This window comes from Oikopleura dioica, chromosome 2 (assembly GCF_907165135.1).
Source record: "Oikopleura dioica chromosome 2, OKI2018_I68_1.0, whole genome shotgun sequence".
Taxonomy (NCBI): domain Eukaryota; kingdom Metazoa; phylum Chordata; class Appendicularia; order Copelata; family Oikopleuridae; genus Oikopleura; species Oikopleura dioica.
Genome location: NC_137292.1, coordinates 5,053,252 through 5,077,924, shown reverse-complemented (window position 1 = coordinate 5,077,924; position 24,673 = coordinate 5,053,252). Strand labels below are relative to the sequence as shown.

General features: G+C 39.1%; 5 protein-coding genes across 5 annotated transcripts; 2 read left to right on the top strand and 3 right to left on the bottom strand.

The window, feature by feature from the left end:
- The first annotated feature begins 382 nt into the window (after nucleotides 1–382).
- Nucleotides 383–3,550, top strand: LOC145697843 (solute carrier family 15 member 1-like). Its single transcript, XM_081775054.1, has 10 exons — nucleotides 383–407; nucleotides 450–572; nucleotides 804–1,105; nucleotides 1,147–1,402; nucleotides 1,727–2,049; nucleotides 2,116–2,351; nucleotides 2,423–2,564; nucleotides 2,613–2,841; nucleotides 2,882–3,210; nucleotides 3,257–3,550. Exons 1-10 carry the CDS (start codon nucleotides 383–385, stop codon nucleotides 3,518–3,520), a joined length of 2,229 nt encoding a protein of 742 aa, XP_081631180.1. The 3' UTR covers nucleotides 3,521–3,550.
- Nucleotides 3,551–14,198: 10,648 nt separating this feature from the next.
- LOC145696727 (uncharacterized) lies at nucleotides 14,199–16,400 on the bottom strand. The gene is made up of 4 exons (XM_081773811.1): nucleotides 16,186–16,400; nucleotides 15,693–16,142; nucleotides 14,523–15,651; nucleotides 14,199–14,483 (listed from the first exon to the last, which is right to left on the bottom strand). Exons 2-4 carry the CDS (start codon nucleotides 16,115–16,117, stop codon nucleotides 14,244–14,246), a joined length of 1,794 nt encoding a protein of 597 aa, XP_081629937.1. The 5' UTR covers nucleotides 16,118–16,142; nucleotides 16,186–16,400; the 3' UTR covers nucleotides 14,199–14,243.
- Nucleotides 16,401–16,848: 448 nt separating this feature from the next.
- On the bottom strand, nucleotides 16,849–19,675 carry LOC145699010 (uncharacterized). The gene is made up of 5 exons (XM_081776254.1): nucleotides 19,621–19,675; nucleotides 17,820–18,418; nucleotides 17,304–17,752; nucleotides 17,192–17,256; nucleotides 16,849–17,152 (listed from the first exon to the last, which is right to left on the bottom strand). The coding sequence occupies exons 1-5, from the start codon at nucleotides 19,624–19,626 to the stop codon at nucleotides 16,883–16,885; spliced, it is 1,389 nt and encodes a 462-aa protein (XP_081632380.1). The 5' UTR covers nucleotides 19,627–19,675; the 3' UTR covers nucleotides 16,849–16,882.
- Nucleotides 19,676–19,794: 119 nt separating this feature from the next.
- LOC145699209 (uncharacterized) lies at nucleotides 19,795–21,944 on the bottom strand. Its single transcript, XM_081776471.1, has 5 exons — nucleotides 21,878–21,944; nucleotides 21,127–21,827; nucleotides 20,634–21,079; nucleotides 20,192–20,256; nucleotides 19,795–20,149 (listed from the first exon to the last, which is right to left on the bottom strand). The coding sequence occupies exons 1-5, from the start codon at nucleotides 21,881–21,883 to the stop codon at nucleotides 19,877–19,879; spliced, it is 1,491 nt and encodes a 496-aa protein (XP_081632597.1). The 5' UTR covers nucleotides 21,884–21,944; the 3' UTR covers nucleotides 19,795–19,876.
- A 775-nt stretch (nucleotides 21,945–22,719) lies between these two features.
- On the top strand, nucleotides 22,720–24,535 carry LOC145697842 (uncharacterized). Its single transcript, XM_081775053.1, has 3 exons — nucleotides 22,720–22,747; nucleotides 23,674–24,043; nucleotides 24,091–24,535. Exons 1-3 carry the CDS (start codon nucleotides 22,720–22,722, stop codon nucleotides 24,533–24,535), a joined length of 843 nt encoding a protein of 280 aa, XP_081631179.1.
- The last annotated feature ends 138 nt before the right edge of the window (nucleotides 24,536–24,673 follow it).

Here is a 24,673-nt window from a genome sequence, read left to right as displayed (position 1 = left end):
AGATGAGAATTTAGTCGGGAAGATAGCTTTCTATATAGCCAGATATGTAAAACATATTCAAATTCGAGTAAACAACGCCCCGTGGAAAATGGATCAAATGCTAATTATTTCGATCGTTTGATGAAGAAAATATTCTCAAATAACAGATAAATTCTTGAGTTGTTTTGAGAATATGGCTGGTTATTCCTTTGTCAGAACATAAATGAAGGTTGTTGATTATGTACCTTATTGAGAATTTATTTCAAAAATCGCCGAGTTCTCAAAAATATTCTCAAGAAAGGGGAGTCCGTCCAAGTCCTCCAAAAAGTATTTGTTTAATTTAACCGTTCAAATAAGTAGACAGATTTCTATTTGTATCTCATTCTCCGGGTACGTTTTTCAAATGCCAGAGTCAGAGTATTTGGAAGGTACCAATTTCCCCGTTTTTCTTTCCTGATCATTTTCATTAGATCTCGAGGAAAACACTCCTTATCCCTACCATGTGTTTTTCATCATTGGCAACGAGTTTTGCGAACGATATGCGTATTATGGAATGCGAAGTATTTTGATCATCTTTTTGACTTATTTTCTTGGTTTCTCGAAGGACCAGGCTTAATTTTGATTTGCCGATTAATACGATTTTTAAATTAAAAAATAATTTTTTTCGGTCGAAAAAATTCGTTTTTTTCTGTCAAAAATCATTTTTCGGTCGAAGAAAATTTTTTTTTGGTAAAAAAATGTTATTTTTTTTTGGTCGAAAAAAATTTTTTTTGTCAAATAATGTTCATTTTTTTGGTCAAAAAATCATTTTTGGGTAAAAAAAGCCAAAAGAAAGGATGAGTCGACAATCATCTACCACTCCTACATCGCCATGTGCTACTTCTTCCCCCTCATTGGTGGGATCATTGCAGACTCTTGCCTCGGTAAATTCTGGACGATCCTGAACCTCTCCATCGTCTATCTCGCTGGAATGGTGATGATGACTGTAAGCGCGGTTCCTTTCGGCGATGATAATTCACCAAATAATACCAACACGATTCTAGCGATCTGTGCTCTCATCACAGTCGCAATGGGAACTGGAGGCATCAAGCCTTGCGTGGCGGCCCTTGGTGGTGATCAATTCAAGGTAAGACCGGAAAAACGGCATTTTTTGACAATTTTTTCGAGGACACGAAAAAGGGAAAAGAACAACTTTCCGGCTTCTTCTCCCTTTTTTACGCCTCGATCAATGCTGGCTCGCTCATGTCGACCTTCGTATCTCCGATTCTCCGAGAGCTTCAGTGCTTTGACCGAGCCGATTGCTATGCCATCGCTTTTGTCGTCCCAGCTTGCTTGATGTTCGTGGCTATTATTGCCTTCGTCGCTGGAAGCAAGAAGTACATTATCAAGCCGAGTAAGGGAAATGTTTTTGGGCAGTTTATATGCAAGGGCTTTTCATTTTCATGTGAAAAACTTTTTTTTTTGAAATTTTTGGAATTTTTTTTCGATTTTTTTTCGGAATCTTTTGGAATTTTTTGGAATTTTATGGAATTAATTGGAATTTTTTCGATTTTTTTGGGATTTTTTGGGATTTTTTCGGAATTTTTTTCGGAATTTTTTGGAATTTTTTGAAATTTTTTGAAATTTTTTGGAATTTATTGGAATTTTCTCGATTTTTTCGGGATTTTTTGGAATTTAGTTGAATTTGTTTGGAATTTTTGGAATAATTTTGGATTTTCTTTGGAAATTTTGAAAAGCCCTGAAAAAGCGGCGGTCTGCCCATGTGGTGATAAATCGCAATACACGGAAAAGCAAATGAAGGAGTACAAATCCGTCCTGCCAATCATCGTCATGTACATTCCCCTGCCCTTCTTCTGGGCGCTCTTTTCCATGCAAGGATCTCGCTGGACCCTCTCAGCGACTCAGACGAATGGATGGGTTGGAAACGCAAAGATTCGACCCGATCAGATGCAGATTATGAATCCAATCATGATTCTCGCCTTCTTGCCACTTTTTCAATACTGCGTCTATCCAGCGATAGAATGGTGTGGCTTCAAAATGACGTCTTTGCGAAGAATGAGTGCTGGCCAGGTGAGTTTCCAGATGGATTTACGGACTTTCGGGTCAAATGATTCACAGTTTTCATCCAGTTTTTAGCTCACAACCGCCTTGGCTTTCCTAGTCGCGGGATTCGTCCAACTGGCGATCGATGACGGACTCACTCCTATTCCTGATTACAAGACTCAGAACTCTCTTCGCGTTATGAATGGCCTAGCTGATGCTGACTTCACCGTTTCCTCGAGCTATTGGGACTTTCTCGGAGACGAGTACCCAGTTGGCGGGTATTCAGTAAAGCCGAATATTGAAGAGTTCCGGACTGAAACTCATGCAAAAATCAGGAATCGAATTTGAAAAATATTTTTGCTGAATTTTCGAAAATTAAATTTCAAAACCGATTGAAAAGAGACGATTTGCCAAAAAATGAGGTTCTCAAAATAAACGCCCCGGGCAAATTCGACTTCGATATTTCTCTTGATGAAATCGAGCATGAAACAATCAATAGCTTTATGGTCTACAAAAACGAGTCGAAATACGAATATCTTTGGGTAAAATTCTTTCCTTGAGTCTTCCTTGATTTCAGCCGAAAATTTTAGTACGTCAGCCCAAAGGAAAAATCCGGGTCGATGCGAGTTAGAGCGGTTTTGCTGAATCCAAGCGGGTATTATCTACGATATCATCTGGTTGATAAATCTGATGGGTCGGAGAAACGAATGGTGGTCGACAAGACCATCAGTCCATTTAGCAAGGAGGATGAGAGCACCGAATTTGATCGAGGAAATTTTCAGATAAAGGCTTATTTTATGAAGGACCCCATTGATGATGGTAAGAAACAAGGAAAATAAGGGGCCCTTATTCTTTTCAGACATCACGGATGAAGAATTGGAGCTGCAGAAAGAATTCTCATGCGTCTCTGATTTCTGGGACGCAAACAACTGGCCCTATCATGAAACTAGCCCATTCAATTCCGAATTTCCTTATGGAACTGGCTCTATTTGGAGCTTCATGGCTGTCCAAACCGGCAATGGGAAATGCGAAGTCCGAGTTGGTCTTGAATCGAATGCAAATGACGTCAATATCTTCTTATTGTTGCCGCAGTACATTGTCATTACTGCGGGAGAAGTAATGAACTCTGTAACTGGTCTAGAATTTGCGTATACTCAGGCGCCAAAGTCGATGAAATCCGTCGTTCAGGTTGGACCCCTTTCTTTCCCTCTTTCCTTTCGACTCAATTTTCTAGAGCTTTTGGCTGCTAACCACCTGTCTCGGAAACATCATCGACATTTTCCTCGTCGAACTCAAATTGCACCCGACCCAAAGTGGCGAATATTTCATTCTTTCCGCCATTATGGCCAGTTCTACCACCGTTTTCATCCTCCTCGCCATCTTTTACTACGAATACGTCGATCCGTCGGAGTTCGACGAGGAGCCACCAAATGAGCTTGATGAAAAAGTCGGCGAGAAAAACGAAGCTTTTGACAAAGAAAGTGTCACTGACTTTTAAATTATTTAAATAAATCTCAAATCAACGAGAAAAAAATCAAATTTCTTTCGTGTCAATATTTGCGCTAGAAAAAATGACTGTAAAGAAAATTGCTTCCTATGAGCTTCCTAAAGTCATTTAATCATCAATTACGACTCGAACAAAGTGGTCGGCTTTTGTGATTTTTGGCGTGCTTCCATGACGGTAATTCGCGTTGTTTAGCGAAATCTCGACTTTTAATATTTACTAAGCGTACGCAATCGCGACCGAATTCTTCAAATTTTCGATTCAAGAGACCGAAATTTTTGGAAAAAATATTCTGATGGCAGAAAATGAAGAAGAGCTGATGGAAGAGGCCTTCGACTTGTTCTCCGAGAAAATCGCGATTCTAGCGCAAAATATTTCGCAAAAACTTTCGCCTGTTTCTTTTCTTTCACAAATAAGCTGATTTTCAAAATGAGTTTTCACGATAAAAGGATGAGCCAAAATTATGAGTAATAAATTATATTTTGACTCATAAATAATGACTAATTAGTAATGAGTCTAGAAATAGTCTGATTTACTGGATATATGGCCGGGCGGCGTTGCCTAATGCTACTCTGGTTGTTTAAGCCTAATCATAGTCGAACACGATTTAGTTTACAGTTGATTGTATTTAGGTTGAGTGTATCAAAGGGTGGAGTGTATCAAAAGGAGTCTCTTTTGAGTGTCTCAGTTTCAGAGTGTCAAAAGTCAGAGTGTCAAAAGTCAGAGTGTCGAGTTGTGCCGAGGATTCGCGGAGAGGGTCGTTTACGATATTTGCTCGTGTGCGCCGATGCGCCGGCATAAGTCCGTATTCAGCATTTCCGACAATCTCTATCCTTCCCCCTCATTGATTTTTGTTGAGTGAATGTCGCCGTAATCGTTTTTGTTTTTGTTTTGATGACTTGATAAAATTTTCGCTTGTTGGCTTTTGATGTAATGATTGGTCATATTGTTTTGACTTCTTTTGATTATTTGATTCCCACCCTCAAGAAGATATTTTTTTGTTGAGCAAAGATAGGTTCAGCTAAATAATAAACAGTATAAAAAAACAGAAAGCTTATTTATGATTTTTTCTTAACAGTTAATGATTGCTTCTCGAGATAAACAGAAAAATATGAATTTGATAAAAACAGAAAAAATTGGTCCGTTGAATTGCAGAAAAATTAAAAGAAACAGTAGAATTATTATTATTTTTTTTTTGGTTTTTTTTTCACGAAATTAAGTATTATTTGGGAAAAATAAGCAGAGTAATATAATAACTAAAGATACGAAAATTAAACGTATATATGTTAAAACTATTGATAATAACAATTTTACAGTTAGAATGGATTTTTTTTGTGAAGGAAAGATCTCCTTATCTTTTATTTATTTTTTTTAAGTTATTTTTCATTTTTTTTTTCTTTCAAAATTTAAATTCGACAATTGATTGAAGCAGTTTTTATCGCAAACTAATAAAAATTCATGATAAGATTCAATTCATTTTTTTTTTTAACTTTTAATTAGTTTGGGTTGGTTGTAAATAACAGGAATAGAAAATATACAGATTTAAAGCGATTGGATAGTGATTCAATGTCAGGAATTAATTACTGATAAACAGTCGCAAGTGATGTCGATTTACCAAATTATGACTAAATATGTACGATTTTTTTTTCTACAACACTGTTATACCGACATAAATATAACAGGGTCAAAAATTTATTAATAATCGAATAATTAATACTAAGCGCTAAGTATCAAAATCTGACTAAAGTTTTGACGCTCTTTATTTGTTGAACGTTAGCATCATTTATTATAGATCAATGGTTCTACGACGATCAAGTTTTATTTGTCGTATGAAGTTTGGAAATTTTATGTCCAAAAATTTATCTTTTATATCTATTTAAATTCAATTTTTAGCAAAAATTGCAAGGACTGGCGGATTTTAAAATTTATGTCATCGAATTCTTTTTAAAAAATTATTAATCTTTATCCTCTTTTCTTAACCTTCTTGGCTTTAACAAATAAAATCAGCTTTCATGTTTTCGTAAGTAACTAAAAATAAGAAGCCCTCCTTGGCTAAAACGACTTAGGTCAACTCTCATGTTGACAAAAAATTTTTCTTTTCTATTTTATGGCCCACTTTGGCTCAAACTTCTTCATCAAATTTCATGTTGATAGCATCTTTACACTTTTTCCCAGCCATTCCTTGGCTTCTGATAGTAAACGCCAACTCTTATTTTGTTGCGCGAATATAACTTTGTTTTTCTCATTTTCAACCTTGTCGACATAATTTATTTCCCTTTTTCTTCCTTTTCTACATAATCCTAAGCCGGCTTTGAAAAAGATAAATTTTGGTCGGGGTTAAAATCAGTTATTCAGCTCGTCAGCTATATACAACGTTTTACGGAAATTTTGTCCATATAAAAATTCTTTTTCAAAATAATCACTACTTTGGGCCCCGTATTTTATATTTTCAAAAAGAATATAAATTTCTAAAATTCCCTTATTTGTCATTGAAAATTACAACCAATATTTTCTCATTTTCATTAAAATATTATTATTACACCTTTTTTTTAATAACAATCAATTCCATTATGATTGTTTTTTAACTCTGTTTTTATTCAATTCATTTCTATCAAAATTAAAATATAAAAATTCAATCCACCAGTGCTTCCTTTTTTTTTCAAAATTTTTCGTTTAAATGTAATTTATTTTCGTCATTTTCATTTTCTTCTTCACGATCCGGAAGATCTGGACAAAACCTTATAAGATGGAATCGGCTACCGCAATAGAAGCATCGTTTTATAGTATAACCAGGGGGTTCTTGCTCAAGAGTGTTGTAATAATTATGCAGAGTATTCGGAATTCTTTCTGACTCTGGGAGCGGCTGATAATTAAAGTCCGCTCTTTGATCTTGCCCGTAATTATCGTTATTATCTGGGGCCATCCGATGTTGATTCCGGTGACCTTCCGGAGTAAGATGATTGACTTGACCTTCAAAGCTATCAAAGTTGTTATTATTATAACCTCCGGAATGCCATTGATCTTGGTCGGTGTCATAAAATTCATTGCTCTCACCATCAAATTTCCCGGTCTCGATGTTGTTCAAGTTTGCTAACCTTCTTTGGCTCAAAAAACCTTCGGTGAACTCAATTAGCTCCGTGCACACATAATTCATGGATAAAATTTGAAACAAACCGTCATCTTTCAACACCTTCTTCCGGAAATGAAGCTCACAAAATTTGGTCCCCCCGTCCCCTTTAAAAATTTTTGACGCGCGGATTTTCCGCAGAAGTCGTCGATAGAATCCATCGACCGTTTCTTTATCCGGATCGAACTCTATAAGCTCCACTTCCCTCATTATTTGCTCATCGTTCTTGCTCGTTATTTTTTCTAGAACGTCCATGAACCGTTTTATTGTTAATACTATCCCTCTTTCATTTAATTTTTGCAAGTTCGTGGAAATTTCATCTGCAACAAATTTTGCTTCAATTTTGCTAATTAAATAACCGATAAGCATTTCATCAGGTAAGGTTCTATTTGAGAACTGCAATTTTAAACTAAAAATTTGATTTTCAGCCCACAAAAGCAGCCCATCAGTGTCATCTTTTTCCGTAAATTTTCTGATTTGGCCCATTTTCATATCGTCTGATTTCTCCAAATTATTAACTAACACCACTTTTTCGGGCACAGTTTTACCTCTACGGGATCCAGAACCATGTTTTATACCTAAGATTTCTGATGTCTCAGAATCAGAGTTTTCCTCCGTCTCACTAAGGATATTTATATTATTCGAAATATCGGCTTGCTGCTCTTCTTCGACCCTTGAGCTTTCAGCTAATTTTTCATTCTCGAGATCCCAAACTCTCTGAAATTCCGAAGAGTGAATTTTGTCATTCAATTTAATATTAGCGACAGTGGAATTCCAGTCTCCTGCATAATTTATTTTTATCATTTTCTGAGATGGATCAAAAATCTCGTCGGATTTCGTAAATTGATAATTTGAAATTGATTTTCCATCAATCACGAACCGTTTGTAAAGAAAAACTAACAAATCTTCGACATTTTCCTCATTACATTGTATGCTTTTAGGGTCGAAAACTGGTATTTCACTCATTTGTTCCTGAGCCATTTCAAAAAGCTCATCATATGTTAACAGAGTTTGATCATCAAGATTATTTTTGACTTGATTATTGTTGGGAAAAGCAAGAGCTAAGAACAGATTTTCATAAGGTTTACCCTTATTTTTGTATTTCAAATAAAAGGGACACGCTAACAGGTGAGGTGGGATTTCTTGATTTTCATTATGGATATTATAAAAGTATTCAAAGAGTCCACGTCGAGAATTTCCTTTCGAATCAATTTTATACCGGGCTTTCATTTGAGAAATAAGAGCATTTGGAATACCGTAAATTTTAAGGCGATATATTTTATATTCTATTTCTAAATTTGGGGGTACCATTATTGTTTTTACGAAGTCACCAGATAGAAATAGTCTGATTTACTGGATATATGGCCGGGCGGCGTTGCCTAATGCTACTCTGGTTGTTTAAGCCTAATCATAGTCGAACACGATTTAGTTTACAGTTGATTGTATTTAGGTTGAGTGTATCAAAGGGTGGAGTGTATCAAAAGGAGTCTCTTTTTGAGTGTCTCAGTTTCAGAGTGTCAAAAGTCAGAGTGTCAAAAGTCAGAGTGTCGAGTTGTGCCGAGGATTCGCGGAGAGGGTCGTTTACGATATTTGCTCGTGTGCGCCGATGCGCCGGCATAAGTCCGTATTCAGCATTTCCGACAATCTCTAAGTCATAAATCATATTATGAATCATAAATGAAGAGCCATAATTTCTGACTCATTAATTTAATTATGACTCATAAATTATATTATGACTCATAAATTATATAATGATTCATTAATAATGACTCATAATATTCAATTTTCGACGATCAAAGCTGTAATAAACCAGTAAATGAGATAGTTCGGGACTTTATTTGTTAGAAAGAAGCAAGCATACTATTTAAATGTCATAAGAGTAACGAACTAGGCAGCGCTCTTTTGTGCGGTTGGCTTTAAGATTTTGACTTGGTAGCGACTCTGAACGCTTCGAGCCTGCTATTTATTCTTTTGCAAAAAGCTCGAAAGTCGAAGAACGAAGCCGACCGCTTCCTACGTTGTTTTTGCTTTGTCAGTGTTTTTCCTTCAATTACAGTCAATTACAGTTAGCCGACGGTGGTGATAGGTTGTTGCGAAATCGTCTATTTTTGGTTTTCAATTTTTTTTCAGAAAAAAAATTTTTTTTTTCAAAATTTTAAAATTTTTTGAAAATGAAATTTCAACCATTTTCCTTTCCAGTAGCTCCAATAGTCGTCTCCGAAGCGCGCTGGGAAGCGGTGATGCCATGCGTTGCCGCGTGCATTTGGGACTAAGTAATTGGATCAGCCGAGCTTCTCCCGACTGCGCTACCGTTTTTTCTCTCCTTTTACGCTCCGTTACGAAATGCGATAAGGAGCTAGCTCAAGAAGAAAGGGCAGAGGGAAGAAGGGCTGTTCTAATGGGATGATCCGTTCCTGACACGCACAGTAGAAAATTGCTCCGACGGGCAAAATTACCAAGACGAAGACGACTTTTTTTCGGTTCTGGAAAAAAAAATTTCTGGAAAAAATTCTCCGCAAAAATTCAAGAAGCCGCTCGCAGCTTCGAGTGATAATTTGAGGAGCCGCATTTGCGCGGCTTTTTTCTTATTATTTTCGAAGCCGCAAAGGATTTCTCGAATTTAAAAATTCGGAACTTTTCTCGAAAAATTTTTTCGAAAAACTCATATTTTTTCGAGAAAAAAAGTTTTTCAAGATCTTCAAAATCGTCAATCATTCTAGGGGCGCTTATCAATCAATGTCTGATTGGCAGCTGTCTCATTTTACAAAAACACCCTTCCGGAAGAGTATCTTTCTTTCTTCTTTCCCTGTCTTCCCAGAAATTTCTTTTTCCAGAACCATTCCTATGTAAACCGCCCAGTCCAAAGTCTTTTCATCCGGACCAGAAGCGACAGAATCATCATTGCTTCTTTGCGCAGCAAATGTCGCTCTTCTCAGTCGAGATTCGGAATAACTCGAGAAGTCAGAATTGGAAAGCGGAAGAATGGAAATTTCAATCGAAGAAATTTGGGCGGGAAATTTGAAATTGACTTTTTGGCGATTTAAAATTTTATAAAATTATTTATTATTTATTCATTATTTATTTTATTTTTTTTAATTTATTTAATTCTAATAAAAAATCACTTTAATAATAAAATAATTATTATTTTTAAAATAATTACTTTTTTTAATTATTTTTTTAATTATTCATTTTTTTGAATATTTAACAAATTTCAATAAAATGAGGGGGAGACTCAGAAACCTGTTGATTATATCTAATTCTAGAGCAAAGCCTGCTGAAAACTCAGAAGCAAAACAACAAGCGCGGAATTTCGGGGGTGGCAATTTCCTTTTGCGGGCGAGGTCGGTAATTCTCCTTCCGTTTTTCGGCCCTTTAAAGTTTTAAAACGCCATTCCTTCATTTGCGAATACAAAAATTTTGCATCCGACTTTTTCTATTTTTAAATAATCCGGCGATTCTTCAATCTTTTCGCAAATTTCGGCGTCTTCGAAATTGAGTTGAAAAACGTCGCTTGAAGAAAATCTAAAAAATAATTTTAAAAAAGACTAAAATTAAAGCTCCAGTGGTTCCGCTAAGGAGGTCACCCGCGGTGGCATTTTTGACGGGAAACAAAACGTGCGTGTCAAAATGCCAAAACCGCGCATTTTCAGTGGATCTGATTTTCGGCCACGGCGCTTATCAGTTGATTTGGAACTGATAAGGGAAGTTGACCAAAGAATTTTTCGAAAAAAATTTTGGGATGTCGGCTCGAATTTTCAAAAAAAATTGACAATTATTGTCAAATTTGAGTCGAAAAAAAATTTTAGTCGAATTTTTCATCTCAGTTTTGAGATTTTTGAGACATGGCTTTTTTATGTCAAAAAAATTTTTTTTTTCATGACAACTCATTTTACGTGTCCGACCACTGATTGGCTCTAAATTGCTCCATCTTGATTTAAATTTATTCAAAGCTGCCGCGTCTAGGCGCCGCTCAAGAAAGAAAAATGAACCGCGGATGGTCTTTTTTCAAATTTTGCGAATTCGGAAAATTGTCAAATTCATGTCATGTGACATGAATTCAGATATGCTGTTGCGCATTCCTATGATAAGCGCGCGCTCCCGCTGTGCTTCGATGATAAGAGAATGGAGCGCATTCTCAAGGAAATAGCTCTTTTCGACTCGAAATTTTTTGAAAATAAGGTTCATTTTTAGGGTCAAATTTTGGGTCTAATTTTGTGGTAGAACAAATTTTTGGAATAGATTTTTATGGAAAGGGTTTTGATTGGCCGGTAAGCCAAATACTGCAATCTTATTGGTTATCAAAAACTCACTTCCGAAAATTGGTTTAGTCCAAATTTTGGGTATCAAAACTAAAAATTTCAAATTTTTTTTTGAAAATTCGATTTTTAACTAGTAATTCCACTGAATTTCCTGAATTTTAGAAGTCAGAAATTTCGCAAAATTCTGATTATTTTGATATCATTTCCGAAAGCGCCTCCTTAGCGCGTAAAATAAATTTTCTCCCGATAATCCCCGCTTCGATTGGGTAAATATTATCCTGAACTCCTTTTTCTTCATTACTGTATCTATTTATGAGTACTTTTTCGGGGCACTGGAGAAATACTCGAGATAAGCTCTAAGGCTAACGACTTTCGGATGGAGATTAACTCGCTAAGGACAAATGGTATGTCTTTTGCGTTTGCGCACGAAGTGTCTGCTAGATTTTTCACGAACGCAGAGAAATTCTAGCGGTCAGCAGATTAATTTTTAAACGAGAAAAAAAGAGTGACTCTTGCTCACTGTCTAAAAATACGATTTTTACAGATCATATTTTCTCAAACTTAAAATTAAGAAAATCTTAGCTCATTTAACGAAAATTTCTTAAGGGTATCACCATCATAACAGATCTTTTTTCGAATACTCAAGTTTTTCTGCCGAAAATCCCTTAAGGGGATCCCCATTGGTTTTATTTTAAAGACTTTTGTGAAAATAACAAAGCGACACCCTTAAGAATTTTTTTTAATAATTCACATTTTTGAAATTTCATTATTTTATTATTTATTATTTCATTATTTTTTTTTCTGAAAAATTTTTAAATTTTACTTAGAAAAGGGCGTTTTTTTCTTTTTTCAAAAACGAGCTGCTTTGGTGCTGTTTCTAAATAAGCTTCGAGCGTTTACTTTTGAAGCATCTTATCGATTCCACCCTGGTATAAATTGTTTTGATTGGGTGACAGCGACAGTTTCCACTTTTTAACCGCGCGGTCAGTTTAATCCACTTAAATTCTATTTCCGAAATTTCCGAATTTTTCAGAACTCAAAAGTCGGAATTTTGAAATTTTCAAAAGTTTAAAAATCTCAAGTGCGAATTTCTGAACTTTCAAAAAGTTTCAGAGCGCGGGGCACTTGATGAAGCCGCGGAATTGGTCATTTATTAGCACGTTGGACGGGGCGCAGCGTGTAATTTTTAAAACTAACAAGCTATTTAAGCGATTTTAAGGACCACCGTGCTTTTTTTCTGTACGTATATTTTTTACCTTATTGAACAAAAGTCGTCTTCCGAGATTTTTTGAATTGAGCGTTTTGGCTGTTTAGGGTTGATTTTTGCGTTTTTAAGGGTATCGGTGAGGTTAAGGCAGTCAACTTGGGGGCTTATTGACCGCTTTTAAGCGGCTTAGGGTCGGTAAAAAAACAAATAAAAAGCTAGTCGAAAAGAAAATTAAGGATATGTAGAAAATAAACTAAGAGTTGAATAAGGGTGTCACAATGAAATAAAGAATTTAAGGCAATAAGAAAACCGAAATTGGGGACTTTTTGAACGATTTTAAGGGGGCAAGGGTCGTTAAAAGACAAATAAAGAGCTTGATCAAAAGAAAATTAAGGGTACCAATTATTAAGGGTATGAAGCTGATTAATTGAAAGACAATTAAGGGCGTCACAATGAAAAATAGAATTAACGGCGTGGACACCCTTAGGACCATTTTTTTATTTTCTTATAAAAACGTCATTTTTTCAACCCTTCGCTGAATGAAAATTCTTTCTTCTTTTTGAACTTGAATATTTCCGACTTCTTGGCAAATGTTCGCTGCTGCTATCTCTCTTTGACAAAGAAGAAAATGCAGAAATATCTCTCGGAACATTTCTAATTTTCGTTTATTTTGATTGTTGTGAGGATTGTTGAAAAACCACGAAGTTTTTAATGAGCAGGGATTTTCGCTTATGCAGCGAAACTAAAGAGGATGATTTTGCGCGGACGATAATGTCGGTAGGTGGAGTCGCACGCGCGGGGACTCTCTCTCTCTCTTTTCGCGGTCCTTTTGCGATTAGGGTGCGCCGGGGTTTAAAATGATGAATTTTGACTTGATTTCTGCATCTCCTTAGAGTTTGACAAAAATTGACAAAAATTGACAAAATTGACAAAAATTGACAAAATCGACAAAATTGACAAATTCGACAAAATTGACAAAAATTGACAAATTTGACAAAAATTGACAAAATTGACAAAAATTGACAAAATTGACAAAAACTGACAAAATTGACAAAACTGACAAAAATGACACAAATCGACAAAATCGACAAAATAAGAATCATTAAAATGAAAACCCATAAATAACTTTCCATCTTTTGAATATCCACTTTTCTGAAAGACTAAAAATTGAGAATTCTCAATAAAATTTAATATTTTCTTCGATTTTTTTCGCAAATTTCAAGACTTTTTAGCACGAACCTTTATTTCTTCCCAAAACAGGCCGGGCACCCTAGCGCTGACAAGAATGAAAAGCTCGTCGGGCGCAAAGTAGATTCCGGATTCAGAACTTTGCCGGCGGGCGCGAGCGTCCACTCTCTGTAGAAAGGGTCCCTTTTTATCCAGGACATTTACATTTCAGCGCACCGCAAATGCCAAAGAGCCATTCCACATTCCCATTCCACAAATTAAAAATCAACCCTCCGAGCTCTCTCTCTTTCCCGCAATTTTGAGAAATCAACAATGAGAAATTCCAATTTTTTCAAGAAAAAATTTTCAATCACGTTTTTCTTGAGTGTGGCGTCCTCAGAGCAGATTTGTCAAAAAAATCGGAGGAACAAATTCGCTTGCAATTCACCTGCGGTCGCCGATCCTCTTTCGCCCGCATGTTTTTACTGATAAGAGACCTTTTCGCGAAAAAAATGAGTATTCTTATCAACAACCAAAGTACACAGACAAATTTTGTTTCTCATTGGTCCAAATTATCGCTCAGAAAACTGATGGAAAATCTTGCTTGTGAAAAATTTGATATACATACCAAATCGTTATCAAAAATAGTGATAAGAAGAAGAGCTTTGATTCGGATACTAAGTAAAGTCAATTTGAGATAAGAAAGTTCTTTCTTTTACCTTAAGTATTCATTTTCAGACATCCTTAGCACCATCAGCTAATTATCCGATAAAACTGATCACCCGCCGAGATTATCAATAATCTTATAACCCTGCGTACTCAGATAAACACCGATCATCAGAATTAGTCTAATTTGAACGGGGATTTAACCGGATCCGGAAGATTCAAGAATTCTGGCTTTTAAAATTGTCAGCAAGAATATTTTATTCATTTTATCAGAAAAAAAAAGAATCGAATCTAAAAGCTCTCTAGCTCGAGAGTTTCAAATCCAAAGCCGCCGAATCCCTCATCGGTCAGGGAGACGATGTTGCCATTGGCGTCTTGGAAGATGTATTCCGAAGCGGACTCGCCGGAGGTTCCCGATCCGGCGTTGAAGGAGTCCATTCTGTACCAAACAAGATTTCCGTTCAGATCAAATCTTACGATTGCGCCTCGCCAGGCGGTTCGGGGATCCGTTGTGCAAGCAGTTCCGATCGCCTGAATCATTATTTTTCTTAAAAAAACGGAAAAACCTACCCCAGGGTGGATTCCACAGCCAGGTTCAATACCAGTTCCACAAGCAGCTACGAAGCCGACATGATTGCCACTCGTATCCTTGACTTTGTCCATTCCCCAGCACTCCGTGTAGACCAAACTTTCAAAAGTAGCCTGTGTGCCGGCAAATTGATTGATTCCACCGGGCCAGGTAGAAGTGGGAAGAAGCGTGTCCCAAATCTTCCCGGACAGATCAGGTTTGTACTTGGCGATGAAACCATCGATGACTTTGCATCCATCACCAGAGCATGTGATTCCACCATCGCTGCTGATTTTCTTGTCTCTTAGACCGGTGACGACGTAGCCTTCTACTTCGCCGTCGCCGTCGATGACGACTTCAATGTCGTTTGCAGTGCCATCGCCGACGAAACCGTTGGTCTTTGCGTCCCCGGAATAGGCAATTTCCACGCCAGTTGCAGCACTAACGACGCAGAGAATGCTCCTCGAAGTTGGCAAGGCAACGATATTCTCACCCGCGTTATCGGTGTAAACGCGCATGTTTTTCATCGAACCATCGTTGAGATTGCAAGATTTGTTCGATCCATCGCAGACGTATTTCCAGTCGGGCTCGGGCGAGCTGACTGAGGAGCTGCTGGCGATGGTGTTGGAGAATTTCATCAAAACAGGAGTTCCATCGTCGACTTGACCACCAGACTTGAAGGTTGGGTACTCGGAATTTCCTCGATTGATGAATCCTCCGACAACAAATCCGCCATCCGAGGTCAAATGAAGCGTTTCGAATCCAGAGCGCGCTCCCACATCCGTCGTGTAATCGAATTCCCAGATCATCGATCCAGTCGAAGCATCGAGCTTGACTACGTATCCATTGTAAGTACCTGCGACGCCGGTGGACTGATGAAGACCAGCTGCGAGAACGTATGTTCCGTCAAGCGATTCTTTTACGGTTACAGCGTTGCAAGCGTTTCCGGTTTTTAAGAAGCTCCAGTCAAAGTTCTGAGCGCAGTCTGCTCCCGCGCCAGTAAGAATGGTTCCCAGAGGATTGGTGTATTGGGTCTTGTCGGAGCAGGTCTTGATCTTGGTGACGAAGAATTGTCGGACAGTTGAGGACTCGTTGGCGACCGATAAACCCGCGGCAATGAAACCACCATCACTAAAATTTTTGATTTCCTATGAAAAAAAGGGATTACTTACGCAGAAAGATCAGCATCAATTGCTTTCGCGTTGACACCAATCGTTGTTGGGGAACTATTTTCATCGACAGTGACATATGATTTGATCGCTGGTGGAGTTCCTCCAGTACCATCAGCATTTTGAGTGATAGCACCACCTCCAGCGCCACCACCGCCGCCGCCGCCGCCGCAGGTGAGCGTGAACTTGTTTCTTCGGAGCTCGCCATTTTTGCATTTTACCCGGTTGATTTGGTTTGCTTCTCCTTGATCGAAAACGCCATCACCATCGTCATCGCAGAAGAACTTGTAGAGAGTCTTCTTGCCTCCCCGACGGCATTGAATGGCAGAACCAGACACAGTCGCAGAAAAAGCAGCGAGTTCAGAAGCGCAACGGCAGCCGAGATCTCCACAAGGTTCAGCAAGGTCCTTTTTCTCAGGCGCTTGCATTTTGTTTCCGTTCGCTCAACGAGACCTTGAATTAGTGCTCAAGTCGTTGTTGATTTCAAAGAACAAACCTGTAGCAGCACAAGTCCAATCAATAACCTTTCTTTTGCTACTGTCGTCAACACAAGTCGGAACTGCATCAGGTGCATTTCTCGGATTCAAATCACAACCGCACGCATCTCTTTTCGCTGGCTTCTTGCCCTTGCCTCCCTTTTTCTTTCCTCTTTCTCCCTCGTAGTAATCGTACTCAGCGACAACCGCAGACGCGAGAAGAGCTGTTCCGAAAAGTTTCATTTTTAGGAATGAGCCAAGACAAGTCGATTCTAAGGTCCCAGGAAGATAGATGCATCGAAACCGCAAAGTATATTTTTGGACCGCGCATTAGATTACGGGTAAATAAATTATCTGAGGATCACTCATCAAAAGCATGCTTTTGGTCATTTACCGAGGTTGACAGATTTCACGACGGAGTCAGTGGTCCCGGCCGGCGATTTTGACTATTCAGCGCGCATTTTAGTTTTTTCCCATACCTGATGGAGGACTTTTCTCTGGTGGAAGACAGAACTGATTGAAGATGGAGATAATTTACCTATGACTCATAAATATCAAAATATTTTGAATAAATATTCATCACATGAATCCAGGAGGACCTCTGGAGGACCCCTACTGCTGGAAGACCCCTATTCCTGGAAGACCAGTTTTTAACGATGATAGAGATCTCTTTCGATGCTGATTTATTTTTTGAAATCTTAGTGTCAAGAAACGAATTTAAAGACAGGAAGTAGGACAGGACGAGTCCAAAAGAGCGCCGTTCGCGCCTCGGACACAGATTTTCACGTCGCACTCAATGTGGAGAGTTTCATCGTCAGTGCTGAACGTAAAGCTGGTGAAGGAGAAGTCTGCTGAGTCATCACCAGAGCCGCCCTCAAGATCAGCGTCGTCAAAAGCGACGGCGGTGGAGGGAGAGCAGTGATCGGCGAGGATGTCGTAGCTAAGTCCATCCATGTTGGCGCTGTCGTAGGCGGTGCATTTTGTGATCTGAAGGCGATAAGGGGGGATTATTGAGTTTTCCTGTACCTGGTAATCGTAAGATAGGGAACCAAGATTGAGGTTGGAAGTGACGGAACCAAAAAGTGTCTCGCCTAGAAAAAATATTTCAGGAAACGGGAAAAAAGATGTCGTTCTTTACCGATATTGACGCCAGCAGCTTCAACGGAGAAGAAGTTATCGCTGAAGATGTTCAACTCGAAGTGATCATCAAAGTTGCTCGTGTTCGTTACTGGTGCAGCTGTTGACTCAATCTGATCGACTGAAAAGGGATCGGCCATGAGGCTGATCTCGCTCGAGTAAATGCACTCGGCTTTGAAGCCAAGAATCGACGAGACGTAGACACCGTCTTGCATGATGACTTCGGGAGGACCTCGTCCGTCCCAGGAAACGTTGATTTGGCTGGATTGAGTGACATCGCCGCCGCATGTTCCCAAGCTGAAAGTTTCAGTCATCCATCCGTTCGCGTCGGGAGCATTGTTTCCAGTGCAGTCTCCTATGTTTAGCCGGACATCGCCGTAGAGGGTGGAAGGCAGATTTGCGTAGAGGTGATCGACGTGGGCGGAGATGGTGATTTCAGTTGAATCGCACCTAATTTCGATTGAAGAATTTTCAGATTTTCAAATTTTGATGAAATTTTTTTTTGTTTTCAACTTACTGAACGGTTAAATCGATGGGTGAGCAGGCAGTGTTTGCTGAGTTCGGCTCCCAGGCACTGTTTGGACAGTCGATCGGTGCAACAGTTGTTGTCGACGTTGTTGTTGTTGTGAAAGCGGCTGTTGTTGTTGGTGGCTCAACGATTTGAATCTCGATTTCAAATCCGCTGTAGAAGTCAAGATCGTCAGTCTCAAACAGGATCTGCGCTTGGCCTCCTGAGACGAAGTACGTGGGCATTCCAGCGGTGGAAACTCCGAATCGACTTGCCGCGCCGGTCCGCGGAGCTGGCGACTTTTTCTGCACTCCGGCGATTTCTTCGATTTGGCGTCGTTTTCGAGCAACCGAGTTGTAGCCACAATAGATGCCGCCGTCATCGTTGGCAGAGATCATCAAGTAGTCCCAGCCGCAGGTTCCGAAGCTTTCGACATCAAAATGGTGAGGAATGAGGTTGAAGCCGTAGATGTCCCCAAGGTCGATTTCCCATAAGCAACTTTCAAATGCTCCATAGTCTCCTGGCCAACCCGGGGAGTAGATTCGCTGCTCAGTTGTGATCTGTCCTCCACAATTCGCGGAAACAGAGGCAGCGAGAATGGCAAAAAGCTAGCAAAAAAAAATGAAATGAAAAAAAATGAGATTTTTTGTGTTATTTATTAGGGACCCCCCCCCCCGTCAGCTTTTTCCTCCGAAAATTGAAATTTTAAAAACACCATATTTTTGGTTCTTAATGCGTCCTGAAATTAGACTTGCTTCAAAAACCTGATAAAACGAAGATTTGACCAAGAAAAATGAACATTTTTGCAAAAATTAGGGCAAATTCGTCAATTTTCGGCGAAATTCCCAATTTTCAAAAGCGATTTTAAGGGTGAAGGAGTCGAGATAGACCCCCAAAAAATGAAGCCTCAGAATCGTTTTTGATCCGTAGAATCCGTTTCCGGGGTCAGAAATATTAAATTCCGAAATTTGATTTTTCAAAAAAAGCTGACTGAGGGGGGTCCTTAAGGATATAGCCTGTAAAATTCAACTTTCGTAGCGGCTAAACGCGAGGTCGGATCTTTTTCATTTCAAGTGCAATCCTACCTAAAAATGGACGGAGAATTCAATTTTGGTACTTTTTTAAAATTGTTTACTAGAATTTTTCTCTCTAGAGCGATTTGAAATCTTACGATCGCGATTTCTCAAAATTTTTCCACTAATTTGCTAAAACAAAACCGTGTTCTCTGTTGTCATGATGCAAAGCTAGAAAATTGAGGGAATAAAATTCTCAAACTCGGTCATATTTTCATTCTAGTATTCTCCTCTTTCTTGCTCTTGCTTTTCTTCCCTGCGCGCTTTATCGCGTGCAGCCAATCAAAGCGCTCGCAAAAACTCTCACGCTCTCCCGGAAAAGAGGAGGCGAGAGAGCGAGCACCGAGCGCAGCGCTTTTCATAGCTTCTGCGCGCTGAGTTAGCCTCATGGAAATGGCTGTAAAATCGGTTTCTTTCGGATTTAGAGAAAACTGAACCGTCAATTTTGTAGATAAAGGTCTAAAGAACCTATCTATCGAAAAAACTCGACCGATTTAGTGAAAAATTTTCGAGGAATCGCGATCGTAAGATTTCAAATCGCTCTAGAGAGAAAAATTCGAGTAAACAATTTTAAAAAAGTACCAAAATTGAATTCTCCGTCCATTTTTAGGTAGGATTGCACTTGAAATGAAAAAGATCCGACCTCGCGTTTAGCCGCTACAAAAGTTGAATTTTACAGGCTATATCCTTAACAAAGATTTTGCTCGAAAAAAATTTTGAAAATCTGAAACTCTTACCTTCATTTTATCGAAAAATAAATTATCTCTATTTTTGATGAAGTTCTAATTTTTTCACATGTTTTATAGCGTTTGATTCTTGCGCCGCTGAATTCACCAAGAGGTGGCGCCAATGTTTTGCGTAAACGATAATGCGGCAACTGATAATGTTCTACATGAAAAAACAACTTGTTAATAATTGTCATTTATTTAATGTGAAAACTTCTTTTTTCAAGAAATAAGATCAGGGATGAGTTTTAGTCAGGGCAAAAAGTGATTATTCATCACAAGGTCCTCGGAAGCAGTTATCATTCAAAAATTCCCCGGATGGGGCTTGGACGCAGATTTTTATGTCGCATGTCACGTAGAGGGAGTCATCATATTGGTCGAAGGTGAAACTCTTGAATTCAAAGTCGATAGCGTCGCCGGAACCGCCATCAGTGTCGACTGGATCGAAAGCAACAGCGGTCGAGGGAGCGCAGTGATAGGGATAGATCTCGTGAGAGACGCCAGTGTGTTCTGTGTTGTTCCAGGCGGTGCATTTGACGAGCTTGGTTTTTGTTTACATTTTGCTACTTTGATTGATGTTTACCTGGTATTCGTAGTGATATGGGCTGAGGTCGAGGTCAGACTCGACTCTTCCGTAAAGCATTTCACCTGAATATATTAATAAATAACTGACTAAAAAATAAGAAATAATGATCCCCCGTCAGCTTTTTTCGAAAAATAAAATTTAGGAATTTCAAAATTTCGACCCCGGAAATGAATTCTATGGGTCAAAAAACAACTCTAAAGCTGGATTTTTTGGGGGTCTATCTCGACTCCTTCACCCCCAAAATCGCATTTGAAAATTGGACTTTTCGCCGAAAATTGACGAATTTGCCCTAATTTTGAAAAAATAATGATTTTTCTTGGTCGAAAATTTCTCTAATCAAGTTTTTGAAACAAAAATATCATATTTTAAATATGGTATTTTAAGAAATTTCCTTTTGAAAGCTAAGGGGGGGTCCTTAAAGCTTAGATATTCAACTAACCAATATTGATATCATGAGTTTCATCTCCGCCCGGTTCGCCAGAGATGATCAATCTGAAGTAATCGTCGAAGTTGCTTGTATCAACAACGGTCTCGACTTCGTTCAAAAATTGGTCGACATGAATCGCGTCGGCGTTCAGGTTCACTTCGCTTGCGTAGACGCATTCTGCTTTGAAGCCAAGAGGAGAAGTAATGAAGATTCCTTCCGTCTCGAGGAGGCTAGCGGGGCCGGTAGCGTTCCAGTTGACGGCGATTTCCGCGGCTTGAGTCATGACCCCGCCGCATTCTCCTAAGTCGAATGTTTCCGTCATCCAGCCAGCTGCGGATGGTGCATTCTCTCCTTCGCAGTCTCCGATGTTGAGTCGGGCGTCTTCCCATCGATAGCGGGGGAGATTAGCGTAAAGATGGTTCACGTGAGCGGTGATGGTGACCACGGTGGAATCGCAACTAAATTTTTTAATAAAAGACCTTTTAATAAAAAGCTAATGTCTTACTCGACAGTCGAAGCTCTTGGGATACAGGCGGTAAGCAAGGAATTTGGTACCCAGTCGCTGTTAGGGCAGACGATTGGTGGTCGGGTTTCGATGACGCGGATGTCTAGCTCGAATCCTTCTCGAAAAACCGAGTAATCACTTTGGAAAGCAAGGCGGGCCTGTCCTCCAGGGATGAAAACGGGGTGGGAAGGAAAACCGTCGTGATAGATGTTGAAATTAGGATCAACGCCGAGTCGATAGGTAGGCGATGATTTTTGACTTGCATCTTCTTCGCTCGTCGCATCTCGTCGTTTTCGGTTTTCATTCGTGCCGCAGTAAATGTCGCCGTTGATGAGTGTTCCGTCAGAGTCGAAATCATCTGGAGTCGCGATCAGAAGAGAGTCATACTTGCAATTGTACTGATACTCGAGATCGAAGGATCGTTTAGTGATCATGATGCCGTAGACATCGCCAGCGTCGATTTCCCACTCACAAACTTGGTTGTTGCCATAGTCGAAGGGCCAACCGGGGGTAGTGATCGTCGTGTCGTTCGTGATATGATGGTAGCAGGCTTTGTTGCCCCAAGTGTAGTCTGGAGTATAGAAGCCAGAAGACGAGCTAGAAGAGGAGCTGGAGGAGCTAGAGGAGCTGGAGGAAGAACTGGAGGAGCTAGAGTAGCTTGAATAGCTGTAAGCCGTTGCGGTTGCGGCAAGTGCAAAAAGCTAGAAAATAGGATGAATGTCTCTTAAAATTTCGAAAAGTAAAAAATTACCTTCATCGTTTTTCTCTCGATTAAAAATAAAGTATCTCTATTTTTAACGTTTTGATAAGCAACGACGGTTTTTCCTCGTTTTATGGTGCTGCACGCTTACGCGCGAGATAAACCGGTAGGTGGCGATTCGCGAGCATGTACCGTGCTTGGCTCCATAACACAGCAATTATCTTTTAATCGCTGAACATGATGACGAAATTGTAATTCAATCATTTACCCTCCAGAATTTCTAGCGGAATTTCCATAAACAGCCATTGGATCTAAAAAAACTGAATCTTAAGGACCCCCCCCATCGAGAGGAATTCAGTCAAAATGTTTAGCTTTTTTTACTCTTTTTGGGTATCAATTATAAATTATAATTTATAATTAAGGGTATACCATTTACTCTTGTTTAAGTCCATTTTCTTTTTAAAAACGATCATAAAAACTAGAATTCAAGGCAATTTAGGCAATAAAAATTGATAATAAAAATCTAGAAATTTGCCTAAAATAAAATTTTACACAAGTTTTTTTTTTAAATACATTGAAGTTCATCATAAAAATGAAACATCATCAGTTATGACCTAAATCGAGAGGACCCTCTTAGACTAAGAGTCTTAGTTACAAATGCCGCACTCGATTCGAACACGAGTTGATAATAATGTAATCAACTGCTCGATCAGCATGTTCTTCCTGCTGACATCGTAATATTTTTATCTTGAAACCTCTAAAGACTTTATTCGTACTCTTGTTATAGTAGAAAATGATGCCGGCTAGAGCCACAATTATGCTTGGTTTGTTTTGAATTGTTATTATCCGACCATGTTCTTACATCAAACATAACTCAATTAGAGCTTGCTAAAATGGCATTTACGGCATCAACAAATTCACGTAAATTGTGAGAAAGTCATAACTCGCCGCATTTTTCCCATTCTGGCGCTGCGCAAAATTATTTTGATCGATGGAGGAATCATTTCCTTTTAGTAGTATCCGTTAATGGGTACTTGCCGGGCGCGATTTCAGATTAACGTAAAAACATGAAAAATTATTGTTTTCTTATTTTTCTGATTTTTAAAGTTTTTGCAGAGACATGCGTCCGAGTCGATTTCGTTGGTGAAAATACTGGAGGCTTCCAGGAAATTGCTTTTGATAGTGTTTTGACCAAATTTCCACTGCAAAGCGACTTGAGTGGAGATTTTTGTGGTGGCGTCAGGAACGGACTAAAATTTTCGACAAATTTTGCGTGGGCGGTTACTCGGCTGCTAATTGGCCCGTGAGCCGAATCCGGTCTTCTCATTGGTGGAAAATTTCCACGCAAAATTTGTCGAAATTTTTTTGTTGGTTCCAGACACTTCCAGAGCTGGAAAAAAGTATACTTCCCCCCGCCCTTCAAAAATCTGCAGGGCGCCCTTCATTCTTGAAGGGCGGTGAAGTACGAAATGGCTCTGAAGTATACTTCACGCGCTGAAGTATACTTCAGCTATCGGTTCTTATCGAAAACTTTAGCTGCCCCTTCATCTGCCACAATCAGCGTGATTTAAATTATGGCGCCTGAGAGCCAATGAGCGCGAAATTTGAAAAAATTCTGGCGGATGGATTCTGATGGCCGACAGAACCAAGTTAAAGTAGAGTGAAGGGCGGAAGGGCGGTTGAAGTAGGGGGAAGGGCGGAAGTACACTTCACGCCCTTCAACGCCCTGCAACGCCTTGAAGTATACTTCATGAAGTATACTTCATTCTGAAGGGCGAGTGAAGTATACTTTTTTACCAACTCTGCACTTCCCCAGATTTTCTTCAAAAAAAAAACTGTAATTGAAGCAATAGCAAAGCTCTCCCTCCTTGATGAATCATCAACCACAGTCGAGACTTACACACAATCAGATGTTTCGAGCGTAAAATGCAAAGATGCAGACATTATTTTTCTCGAGCTAGAATCAATACCAATTTCACCTTCTTTCAACTTTTCAATATACATCGAGAAGCGATTCATCGAAAGCGACTCGAGTACCGGCTACATTCGAAAAGTGATGACGGCAAAATGCGAAAACTGCCTCTGCCAGAGCCCGGACTGTTTGGTTGGCGAATCGTCGGTGGTTTCGATTGGAAGTGATGGCGATCCAGCAGATGGGGTTGATTTGGCGTGTCAGAATGGAAAGTGCCTTTTGGTTCTTTCGCACAGTGTTTTCAAGTAAAAACTTTTTGCAAAATTTTCTTCTATAATAATATTTTTTTAAGTTTCAATTCTCAGAAGTATTACATCTGCGAAGCTCAGCAGTCCCTTGAGCAATCAGACACCTTCATCGCTATCGACAGCACTGCGAGCAACGAAACACAATCAACCATTTCACGAATTTTCGACGATTACAAACCTTATATTCCCGCCAATCCCTTTCTCATCTCAAACAGCAATTGGGCGTATTGTCCGTTTCCCGACCTGAGCTGCGAGGAGTTCTCGTTTTCCTGTGAGAACGGCGTTGAAATAATGATGGACGAGATTTGCTTCAAAAGAAAATATCCTGCTCTCGACCTGGTTAATTTCAACAACTCCGCTAGCCCTTTCAATGACTCTTGCATTTGGAGCCAGGATACAGATGACTTCCGGGTGTATAAACTTGATTTGTCGATTGATGATAAAGATTGCAGGGAACAAGCTATTTACAGGAAGCGATTTTTGAAATAAGAAGATATTTGCGTTGAAAAGTTTCATTAAATTATTGATTATTTATTTAATTTTTTTTAATTGTGAAATTAAATTTAAAATTTGAAAATATAATTTATAAATAATTATAATCATTGAAAAATGAAAATAGAAAATTTA